This window comes from Stylophora pistillata, chromosome 3, assembly GCF_964205215.1.
Source record: "Stylophora pistillata chromosome 3, jaStyPist1.2, whole genome shotgun sequence".
NCBI classification, from domain to species: Eukaryota; Metazoa; Cnidaria; class Anthozoa; order Scleractinia; family Pocilloporidae; genus Stylophora; species Stylophora pistillata.
The window spans coordinates 13,975,945-13,987,500 of record NC_142521.1 but is presented as its reverse complement, the minus strand read 5'-3'; the positions used below and the strand labels follow the sequence as shown (position 1 = coordinate 13,987,500).

General features: G+C 40.6%; 2 protein-coding genes across 2 annotated transcripts in view; one reads left to right on the top strand and one right to left on the bottom strand.

Annotated features, from left to right (window-relative positions):
- LOC148734632 (uncharacterized) overlaps positions 1 to 1,575 on the bottom strand; it is a 7,660-nt gene extending 6,085 nt beyond the window's left edge. Inside the window, exons 1-2 of the mRNA XM_088754441.1 lie at positions 1,424 to 1,575; positions 201 to 491 (exon numbers count right to left, since the gene is read on the bottom strand). The gene's annotated coding sequence lies outside the window, so the exon portion shown is untranslated. The remainder of the gene's footprint in view (positions 1 to 200; positions 492 to 1,423) is intronic.
- Positions 1,576 to 4,851: 3,276 nt separating this feature from the next.
- Positions 4,852 to 10,872, top strand: LOC148734631 (dehydrogenase/reductase SDR family member 1-like). Its single transcript, XM_088751781.1, has 4 exons — positions 4,852 to 4,998; positions 8,399 to 8,477; positions 9,568 to 9,648; positions 10,359 to 10,872. The coding sequence occupies exons 1-4, from the start codon at positions 4,873 to 4,875 to the stop codon at positions 10,487 to 10,489; spliced, it is 417 nt and encodes a 138-aa protein (XP_088607907.1). The 5' UTR covers positions 4,852 to 4,872; the 3' UTR covers positions 10,490 to 10,872.
- The last annotated feature ends 684 nt before the right edge of the window (positions 10,873 to 11,556 follow it).

Genomic DNA, 11,556 nt, shown 5'->3' with positions numbered 1-11,556 from the left:
AACAAAACGTTTTCTAATTCTCTGACCTGTGCTGAGAAGACAACAATCGATCGCACTTCGTTCAGTAATCTTTGACATGATTACTTGTCTTCAATTATCATATCATGCACGGTAGAACGGCCTATCTTCTGCTATTTGTACTTCTTGCCCTTCCTTATACGAACTTCGTTATCTGCGACAAAACAACTATTGACACTTACCTTAAACCGATCGTCCTTGACGCTTCTCCGCTAACCGAGCAACTATGTAAGGATGTGGTTTATCTGAAGCACTTTTAATCTATCCATAGGGAAGGGGTTTACTCTCTTCACGTGATAACCGAAACTAATATCTAATTGGTCAGACGCTAGTTTGTTTTGATGTGTCTTCAGAGTTGCTCAACAACAGTCCAAAGGTAATTTGTTCCTTTCTTTCTGAAGGTGAAGCTTGAAGCATTTATTTCCGCGGTAGCTGATACAGTCAGTCATCGAGGTGCGCATGTGACGAAAGACCTAAAACAGAAATCACATACTACTGAAGCACTGAAGCGCCTCGAACCGGCTTCCGTAATAAGGAATAAACTAAGTATGTCTGTAATATAATAAATCTATCATTGCAGCTTTTCAGTAATTATTTCCATTTCTTTGCTTTAGCTATTTCAAACTTGCTTTTCATTCTAACACCTCATTTCTGAATTGCTACGTTTCTAGCTGTCAGTTTGTGGCTTATTCGGGTTACCGTTTTGGCATTTTAGCATTCTGCTCAGTGAAACTCGGAGGTTGTTTGTCTCATCGCAGCAGGAAGTTTTTCAATTTTGACTTTGCAGTTTGCCGTGTTTTTTTGTTGCCTCACCATTCAGAATGTCGCTTCCTCTTTTTGTCGAGTTTATATCTGGCCAGAATATCAATACAGCGTCGCTTCATTGTTTAGCATTTGGTTTCTCGTCCGTCCGTGATGTTTGAGAAATTCTGTAAACAAGTTTACTACACCGAAGCTTTTTCACAGCAGGGCTTTTCGGCTTAGGCCAAGTCTCTTCGTCACGCATCAATCCCCGACGTGACACTCTTGCAAAGCTCAGAAAATGAGTCATGGTGATGGCATTACTAATTATACGGGAAAGTGGGAGCTGTTTGTTTTTGCGCAATAGGGTGAGGAGGTAAAGGGAGTAAATAAGGCTCCATGCTCTGTTCTACATGTAAAGTATCGGAAAGTTGACACAGACGTTTGTTATTATCCCAGTTCCCTTTCTGGACGCGTTGTTATACCTGGTTGGTGCTTGAAAGCAGCAATTCTGCATTATTTATTGTTAAACGTCAGACCGTTGAATCTGTTGTGTTCTTGTTAGTTTATATGTGGTATTGTATGAACGCAATGCAGATGGAAGCTGGACGCTCGCTACATTTGTTTATCACTGATAATGAATTACATAGGACATCATACTTACCCTAGAGCCAGGAAGGAAACATGTACAATCTATTCCTAATATCTCTGACTTGCTGTTACGGAAGTGAAGCTTGAGGTTTCCAATACCGACATCAGAATGTGCACGGCCTAAAACAGAAACTCTAAACCGAAGCGCTGAAACGTTTAAACTTCCGCATTGTGGATAAGCGGTAACGATCAGTCTTCAAAGCAGCTGTTTGTAACGTGACAGCCTTTTTTGTAGCGTGACAGCCTTCTTCGTAGCGTACATAATGTCCATAGACCGTCGACTTTAAACCTGTTTTGTCGACTCCAGACTCTTGTTAGACTTTTGGTAATATCACAACTAAGTTGAAATTGTAAATTGACCACCGTAAAGAGTTAAAAAGCTGACGTTTCGAGCTTTAGCCCTTCGTCAGAGCGAATGGTCGTTGGACTTCTTTGATGATAATAATAATAATAATAATAATAATAATAATAATAACACAAGCGGGGAAGGCGAGGTGAGGTGCAGACTATGCGGTAAGGCTCCAGAGAGCGTGGCTCATATCTTGTCAGGATGCAGTGCGCTGGCCCAGAGCAAGTATCTCTCTAGACACGACGCCGCACTGAAGGTACTGTTTTACGAACTGTTGTGTGATGAGGGAGTTATAGACGAGATACCACCCTGGTACTCACCCGACAAGCCCAAGCCCGTGTATGAGTCAGAGAATGTTAAAGCTTATTGGGATGTTCCTATACATGCTGATCAACAAGAGGTCAGATGCAATAGGGTGGATACACGCGTTGTAAATCATATGTGCAAGAGAGTTGTGACGTTGGAAATGAGCTGCCCGTGGGTTAACAATCGGACAAGAAAGGATGAAGAGAAGACACTGAAGTACGGACCCCTTCGCTGGGAACCAAGACAGCAGTTCCCAGGCTACGAGGTGAAGCAGTATAACATCATAATGGATGCCCTCGGGGGGTGGTCACGGGAGCTGGATGTCATGATGCGCGAGCTGGTGGGAGGCAGAAGCACAGACGTATTGCGAAAGATGCAGAGGGCAGTGCTCTCGGGCACGCTGAATATTGCCCGAACTTTCAAGGCGGCAGTTTGAGTTCCTGTTAGAAGGAGGACCGTAGACACAAAGGAAAAGCTTTTTAGGATTAGTTAATGTACATTTATTTTTTACTCCATGGCTCACAGGTTACGGTTTTCGCCCTGTGCTGCTTGATTAAAATGTAGCATTCAGTTGATTTCTCTGCGATTAGGATAATAATAATAATAATAATTCATAAAGACATACAGAAATGGACGCTTATTGATATAGCTGTGCCAGCGGATCAGAACATCACCCGGACCGAGGAGGAGAAGGTGGAAAAGTACCAGGAACTAGCATACGAAATCAGAAGGATCCACGGAGCCTCGAAAGTCACAATAATACCTATCGTGATTGGTTCTCTCGGAAGCATATCGAAAAGATCAAAGGCCTGGTTTGGCAAGTTAGGTATACCTGACTTTCTTGGAAGTGTTCAATTATCGGCCATCCTTGGAACTGCTCATCTGTTGCGAAAACTGTTGTGTCTCTGAGCTACGGGAAGTTGCTGAGACACGAACAACGTTACCCAGTGGAACACCCGAGAACTGGAGAGAATTGAAATTATAATAATAATAATAATAATAATAATAATAATAACAATAATAATGGTTTATTAACAGATCCACTAGGTGGCTCTTCCCTGTTAAAAATACATCAATTACAATTAAAATTAAATTACTATTACAACTAAATTACAATTACAATTAAAATTAAATAATATTGACAGGCGGCTATAGGCTCGATTTCCGCTGTTTTACCAAAACTGAGGAGAAACATTTTAAATAATTGGTTTCGAGAGGGTAGAGAAGGCATCCAAGGAGCTTCGAATCCGCATGTCCCCTAGGAAGCTCGATGATCTATTGGGCATTCTTCCACTCAAGTATCTATTTTAAAAAACGTGCAAGTGACACTCTAACTTGCAACAGCCTGGTAAGAAACGTCTTTTTAAAAAGGGCCTGTAAACTTACGTCCATCATCAGTCTTTTTAGTCGCATTAGCTTTAGCTAGGGTCTCAGTAAGCTGGGGAAAACTTAGAAGCAATCTTTCTCAAACTCATTAATAATTCATCAAGTTAAAAACCAATCACGATACGCCAATTTGGCCACATGTGTGCGTTTAGAAACCCCGATGAAACACTGGACAGAGGCTTTTCCACTATACTTTGCTGAAATATCAAACCCTAGAGCTTGATAAAATGTCAACCCCCCCCCCCCCCAGAGGATGACAAACATGCTTAACCACCCGCGGCTCATATTTTAAATCAGTAAGGCCACCATGAAAAGTTTTCGCTACGTTTTCTTAAAAACGAATAAAATTTATTACTAAGCTCAAAATCTACCACTGTGATATTTCTTTGTTCACCACCGCGAAGACCGAATAACTTTCCGTTGTAATAATATACTGTATTAAGCAAAGATTTAGCTGACTGACAACCTAAAAGTCCCATTTCCCAGAACTTGCTTTCTTCTTCCTCTGTTACCGGCAACTTTTCCGCCTTCTTCCGCGTTTTGAACCAGATTAACCTCCTCTTCGGCTGCTTTTGCTTGCCGAAAACGTGACAACGCCATATCTCATGAAGAATGACCGAATTGACATCAAGGCATGTGTATGTGTTCTGCTTTAAACAATGACGGTCCTCAGGGACTTGTGACACTGCTAAAATATTTGACAACAAAGGCCAATAATTACGGAAAAACAATATTACTATAGCAATTCCGCGTACGATGCCAAAATTCAGTAGAATTTTTTCATTGTTCTTGGCTAATGATGCACGATTAAGAAGCAATTTCAAAAACTCGTGCTTCGTGTTTCATCGGGGTTTTCAAACACTCGAAAACAATAAAAGCACGAAGCCGTTGGCCTCGTGCTTTCATCAGTTTTCTCGTGTTTGGAAACCCCGATGAACCACTCGCACTCGTTTTTAAGTACATCAAAAATCAGCCGGGGTCTGGGAACGAATCTCTTCTTGTACTCGTCCCCACAAACTGAGTTCCCAGGACGGAAAATAGTTACACGATTGCTGGTCAGGAGTAATTCCTCAACTCTTGAACATTATAAGGAATAAAACACGGGTAGTTATCAACTTGGTTTATTGTAAAATAAAGGAACACTGAATTTTTCAATTTGCGAGGTGAATGACAAGTCAGTTCGATCGAAGGTTGTTTCGATCGATAAAGTCGATTCGATCGAAGGCAAGAGTGTGCTTTTTCATTGTACGTTATGTATCGTACATTAAAATTTATTTCAGTAGTTTCTGCCGGTTTCAGCAATTTTGCAGGAAACATCCGTCATTATTGCCCAAGTATGTACCTTCCACGTGTGATAAACAGACTAAAAATGTTCTAAACCGTCTTGACATAACTATTCTTATTTTACCCAGACGGACAGAATGGCTGCGGATATGGCTGTGGAACTACGCAAACAGAATGTGGCGTGTGTCTCTCTATGGCCAGGAGCTGTCAAGACTGAGATTGTGACGGACTTGATTCTCAGCAAAGCTGATCAAGGAGGAAAGGTAATCTTTCGTTTAGAGTCTATGTTTAGGAGGAGTTGGGCGAGAAACAAGGCAGTTTTCAATTGTGACGATTGTTTTCCAAGATCGAATTGGTTTTCGCTCCACCAAGCACTGTGATTGGTGTGTACCCTACGAGCAGAGCCTTTTCTTCTTCTTTTCTTCTTTTCTTCTTTTTAACCCTCCAAGGGAAAAGGCTCTGTCGACATCCTGTTGCAGTGCTTTGAAATGCCGAAAGCTCAAAACTCCGGGCTAGTCAAGCCGGTTTTGCCTCCAGTCAAACCGGTTTTGGTGCACACGCCTTTGTTTTTCATGTACACAAATGACCAAAACTGCGCCCACAATAGTTCAAGGCGGCCTGGAAAAGGATCAGTTTCTAGGCAACCGCCGCACATGTTCAAACGACTGGGGAATGTACAGAAAACTGCGGAATTATACCAATCACGAAGAAAACAATCTCAAGTCGAAATATTTTTGTCAGATGATTGAAGACGCCAAGGGTGATTCTTGTGAAATGTGGCCTGCAATAAAACAGGTACTCCCCGGTACAAAAAAGTCGACTGTTTTTTCAATCTTTGAAAACGGGAAATGGCACACTGAAAATCTCTCCATCGCCAAGATTATGGACCAGTACTTTGTGTCAATTGGGAAAGTACTAGCAAAACCGTTTCAAAGCATTTCGACTGCTTTTACGTCCAACACCCCTTCTTATGAATTTCAATTGGATAATGTTAATGTGAACTTCGTCCATAATGCCCTTAAATCCTTAAAACCTAACAAAGCTGTTGGACTTGCTAAGCTAAGTGCACGCCTGTTGAAGGATGCTTCTGACGTCATCGCCCCAGTACTAACTGGTTTGATCAATAAATCCTTCAGTGATGGAGTATTTCCTAGAGTCTGAAAATGTGCAAAAGTCATTGCATTATTTAAAGATGGAGATGAGTCAATAAAGGACAACTATCGACCAATATCAATGTTACCAACTATAAGCGAGATCATAGAGAGACCAGCACATTTTCAGTTAAGTTCCTTTTTGGAAGTAAACAGACTATTATCATAATCACAGTTTGGCTTCCGACTGAAGCGTTCAACTTCCACTGCCCTAATCGACTTTACAGATCAAGTCCTTGAAAGTATGGACAAGGAATGCGTGACGGGAACAGTGTTAATTGCTGGACCTTTGCAAGGCGTTTCGACACTGTCGATCATCTGCTCCTCATCAACAAACTCAAGTCACTAGGAGTAGCAGGAAAAAGCTTACAATGGTTCCGCTCATATCTCACTGGTCGAGTTCAAAAAACAATGTGTGTAAATGCATTTCCCCCCCCCCCCCCCCCCAGCTAAAGTCACTATGGGAGTGCCGCAGGGTAGCATTCTGGGGCCATTGTTATTCTTAGTATATATTGATGGAGTTCAATCTGAACTGCGGCACTCAAAGATGGCGATGTTTGCTGATGACATGGCATTTTATTGTCATGAGAACTCGCCAACCAATTTGCAATCAAAGCTCAATGCAGACTTGGAAGCTATTACATCTTGGTTACATAATAATAAGCTGACACTAAATGTTACTAAGTCGAAGTTTATGGTCATTGGAGGACGTAACAGATTAAATCAATTCAATGACATAGCCCTTGTAGCCAATAATGATCAACTGGAGAACTTTACCAGATTTAAGTATCTCGGAGTGATCATAAACCAGCATCTTACTTGGCATGACCATATTGAACGAGTGAAATAGCAAAGAAACTAGGTGTGCTAAAACGAATCAAGTATCTTCTCCCAGTCTATGCATGGAGGATCTATGTGTCAACAATGGTCATTCCTGTTCTCGAACATGCAAGTATCGTATGGGGTGATAAAAATAACAAAGTTTTGATGGATTCTATTCAAGTTCTTCAGAATAAAGCAGCTAAGCTAGTACTGGATCGAGCGACACATTCCTCTTCAATTCAAGCACTTCTTGATATGAACTGGATCAATCTATCATCCAGAAGATCAATGCGACGGTGTCTTTTTATGCATAGAGTTATAAATGACAGTGAAAGAAACAGTATGATTACTCGAGGCACAGACTATCATAGCCATAACACTCGCTCCAAGGAAACTATTAGATCTGTTAGATCAAACACGAACTGGGGTCTACTCAGATCTTTTAATAGTGCATTGACAGACTGGAATTCCCTCCCAGAAGACATGAGATGTCTACCCTATGACGCTTTTAAAAATTCATTGCTTAAATATTTTGAATTTTAATAGGTTCCGTTAGTGTGTCATCTCTTGCACATCGATTTTATTATTTTCTGTTCATGTCATATTTTAGATGTTTCATATTTTAGATATTTCATATTTCATATTTCAACCGTGAGTTTTTACTTATTAATTACGTGATTACTTATTTTATACATTGTTAATTTTGAGGCCCTCACTGAAAACCGCTATGGCGAGCTGGGCTCCCTCTTTAAATATTTTTTTAAATAAATAAATGAACAGGATGTCGGCAGAGCCTTTTTTCCTTTTCGATTCGAGGACGGGTTAAAAAGGCTCTGCTCGCAGGGTAATTGGTGTGGAGGTCGATCACCAATCAGATGTGAATCGGTCGCCGCCGTTTTCCCGCGCTTCGTGCGGTCCTTTTCTTCAGTGAGTTGTCATTGGCTCCTTGTTGCATTTCCTTTGTTTTGAATGGCTGCTGTAATGGATAGTTCATTCGGGCTTTACTGTCATCAACTAAGACACGTTATAGTTCACCACTAAATTTTCTCCGATTCTTATTGGTTTAAAATGATCAGGTGACGCGATAGTGTTCATCCGTGGGGACTATCAGCCCATAGTGCCCGTCCGCGGAAAATACCCGGATGGATAGTACTCATCCGTGAAATATTTTGAATGGTTTGACGGCCGCGAAATTAGGCAGATCTGAAAAACAGCGATTTTTCAATTCTGACAGATATAACGTATTTTCTAGCCAATGTACGGTTGCGAATCATTGACATTTGTGACAGGCCGTACTCATGAAGAAATATTTGACTGATATGCATTTAATGAGTTTTGACTGTTTTTCGACTGGCGCGCGGAAGAAAATTTAGTGGTGAAAAATAAAGACAAAAGAGTGTTTATGTCTCGGTACTATCGGTCTGATTGTTGCCCCTTGGAAATTTGATGTTCTTAAAACTAGCATATTTGTTTTAAGAACATCAAACTTTCGCGGGGCAACTATCAGCCGATAGTTCCTCGACAGAAACACTCTATTGTTTAAATGGGAATTTCGATGTCATAATCTAACTATAAAATAGCTTTTGTGGTGCGAAGCTTGGCTTTGCCTGCTCGTCTTCCACTTCTCGTGCCACAATGCAAGTGACAGCCTACTTACAAGCAATGAGTAAGTATTTTTTACCTTTTATAGTCGAGCAAAGCCGCCCAAATTTTCAAAGACGCTGAAGATGTCACATTTTCCGGCAAAGCTGTGGCGTGGCTTGCAGCAGGTACTCCATTTTTGTAGAGAGAATAAGCGCCGCGTTTACGTGAAATGGCAAACGTGAGCTTGTCCTTTCACGTTTCACGTAAATAGCGTGAACCTTGCTGCTTTAGCTTCGCGCTAGCTGACGTTATGGTGGTTTTGAAGGCGCGTTCATATAACTTACAAGGAATAGTCTTGATGCCCTTTTTTCGACAATTAACTTCTACTCTGTGAGAGAAAAAAGGAAGAAAATCTTACGTACTTGGCAAACGCGAAACAGGTAACTTTCACGTAGAAACGGCAAAACGCGACCGGGAAACGGGAAAAAATGGCGGGAAAAACAAAGTCATGTGGTCACTCGTGCCTTTCACGTTTCACGTAAATGCGATGCGAAATCTCTCTTTTGTCTTTTTTAGCATTGTATAACACAATTTTCACACAGAAATCATTTGTGCCCCTTTTTGGGGGTTCTCTCAGCTAAGTTTCTTTTCTTTTTTTAACCATCTTTCTTATTTACTATACTCCTACAAAGCTTGTGACGTCGTTGATCCCTGCTGTGTGCAGGTTGCGTGTCTCATATGAACCAAGGAGTGGCGTAGCTCACCACAGTGTCGTCTTCAATTTAGTGGCAGAGCATTGGAGCGCGGATTTCAAAGCTCTTATGGAGACTGAAGAAGTTTTTTCTTTTTTTTCCACGATCGCGATAAGGCAATAAAGCAACGTCCCTTGTTGCAACGTTTGTTTGACTCATAACGCCTTATGCAGAGCTGGGTAGTGAGTGAAAGGCATAAGTCTCAAAATGTGCAAGGTTTTGTCAATAACAACCTCTATGTGCTTTCGGATTTAGCTGGATCAATTTCCCCAAATTGTAAAGCTATTTTTGAGGTGATTCCAGGCCACTGGAGTCAGACTGAGCTAACGATTTCAGAACTTAAGAAAATCAGACCACTCATTTACTACATGTATTTACAGAAGAATAATTTTTCCCTCTTGCATATTGCTAAATTTCTTTTCGATTTGGTTCGTAAATAAAGGGACGGGAAAGCTTTTGACTACCCTATAAAAGCTTCCTTCTTCATTTGTTCTGGCGTCTAAAATTTGATTACCACTTTCAGATAGCGATATTATGAAAAAGACTGGTCGGATTCTAATTGTGGCAGAGTTAGCCAAAGAATACGGCTTCAAAGATGTCGGAGGTATGTGGACTCTCGTAAAAAGAATGAAATTTAAAATAGCGGAACTATCTGTTCAGTGACAGGTCACAAAATGTGGTAAAAACAAAATAGTGGCACACGAGTGCACCTGAGTGTGTCACTGATTTTCTGTGATCTGATTACTGTACAGGTCTGGAAGAACATATAAGGGGCCGACCATTTAACTTTTGAGGGGGGGTGGGTGATTTTGAAAAAAATTTCCTGCAAGCGTTTGTTGGAAGAAAAAAATTGCAGACAGCCCAAATGTAACAGAAAAAATGTACCAAAAAATCGGAAAAAAATATCCTATACAGCAGATATCCAGAGAAAAATTTCTTGATGATCAGAAATCACCCCCCCCCCCGCCTCAAAAGTTAAATGGTCGGCCCCTAATCTAAAATGTTCTCAATTTTGACTTCATCAATGCGCCTGTCCTCTAATCGATCTTACGCAAGAACCAATCAAAATCCATGTCATCTTCATCATCATAATCATCATTATCGTTATTATGATCGCTAACGTTACCTTTATTATCATTATTGTCCCTAAATGGTACCCAAGGGTCAAAGATACATCATTTGTCTCGAAACTGTGCCACAATCTGTTTACCGGAACCCACTGTGTATGGAAAGCTCTTCAACTAATTATGTCATGGTCGGACAATTCAGTGTTTAGAAATACAGACACGATGAAATTTTGGTTCTTTCTTGTAGGAACTCAGCCATTGTCCATTCGCCAAGTGAAGTTTCATCTGGAGAGGTCATACCCCTCTGTCGCCTGGATGATGCCCGAGTTTGTGTATGTACCGGCTTGGTTAGTGGCAGCTGCAACCCATAAACTTTGATCACGTGATTGATCGACTCTCTCCAGCTTAACATGTGTGTAATTTCAAAAATGAAAAATCGCTATTTGAAATAGTCCTTGATGAGTAAAGAGATCATATTTTACTGAAAAGAGAGTATAACAACTTCATCGGTTGATGATTATAATAATAAGTTAAATTAAATTTTGATAAAGAGATTGGAAAAACCTGGAACAACCTTCTGAATAACGTCTACCTTTCAAGTCCTTAAATTGTAACCCAAGATTGTAAACCAGATCAGAATAGAGTATGTCATTTGTAACTTGAGTTTCGAGTTGGAGCGATGATAGTGTGTTGTAGCGTGTTGTCCAGTCTACGAAATTAAAAAAAGAAACTTGAAATTAAAAACTTGAAATTAAAAAAAAGACTTGATAAGGCTGACATAATTACTGGTGACCCTGTGGTTTTCATTGTAGTCCACTGATTAGAAACACTCAGATATCAAGGAACAAATGATGCAAATCGAACGTAACATGATTGAAAACCCAAATTTGAAGGAAGCAAACTAATTATCTATTTACAAGCGTGGTTGAGGTGCCGTTTGATTTAAGGTCTACTTAGAAACAAATCCATCTGATTTCCGAGCGCGAATCGGACTCTGGCCCTCCGGACTAGGATACATGCATATAGTTGATTGCTTCAATTGATATGATGTACAAGGTGATGTCCATTCAACTTGGAGCGTGCCGGGGAGAAACGGGAGACCGACCACCACGATTCCGTTGGATGTCACTGAGGTAGCTCAAATAGTAGGGCACTTGACTATTCATTGGCCATTACTATCTGTGAGCAGAAACCGGGTTATAAGTGCCGATTCAGAATATTTTATGTATTTATAAAAATTCAGCCGTTAAATTTTTTTTGTTTAACGCAAGGTCATGGTTTTTAAACGTTCACCTCTCTTTAACAAAATTCTAGACTCTTGAGCTTCCTCAATATAAAGTGAAACGTACTGGACTGAGGTAGAAAGCATTTAGATTTGAATGGATCTCTGAAAACGGAACTTGATAGTCGTCAGTTTCTTCAAAAACATCAGCATCATACAGATC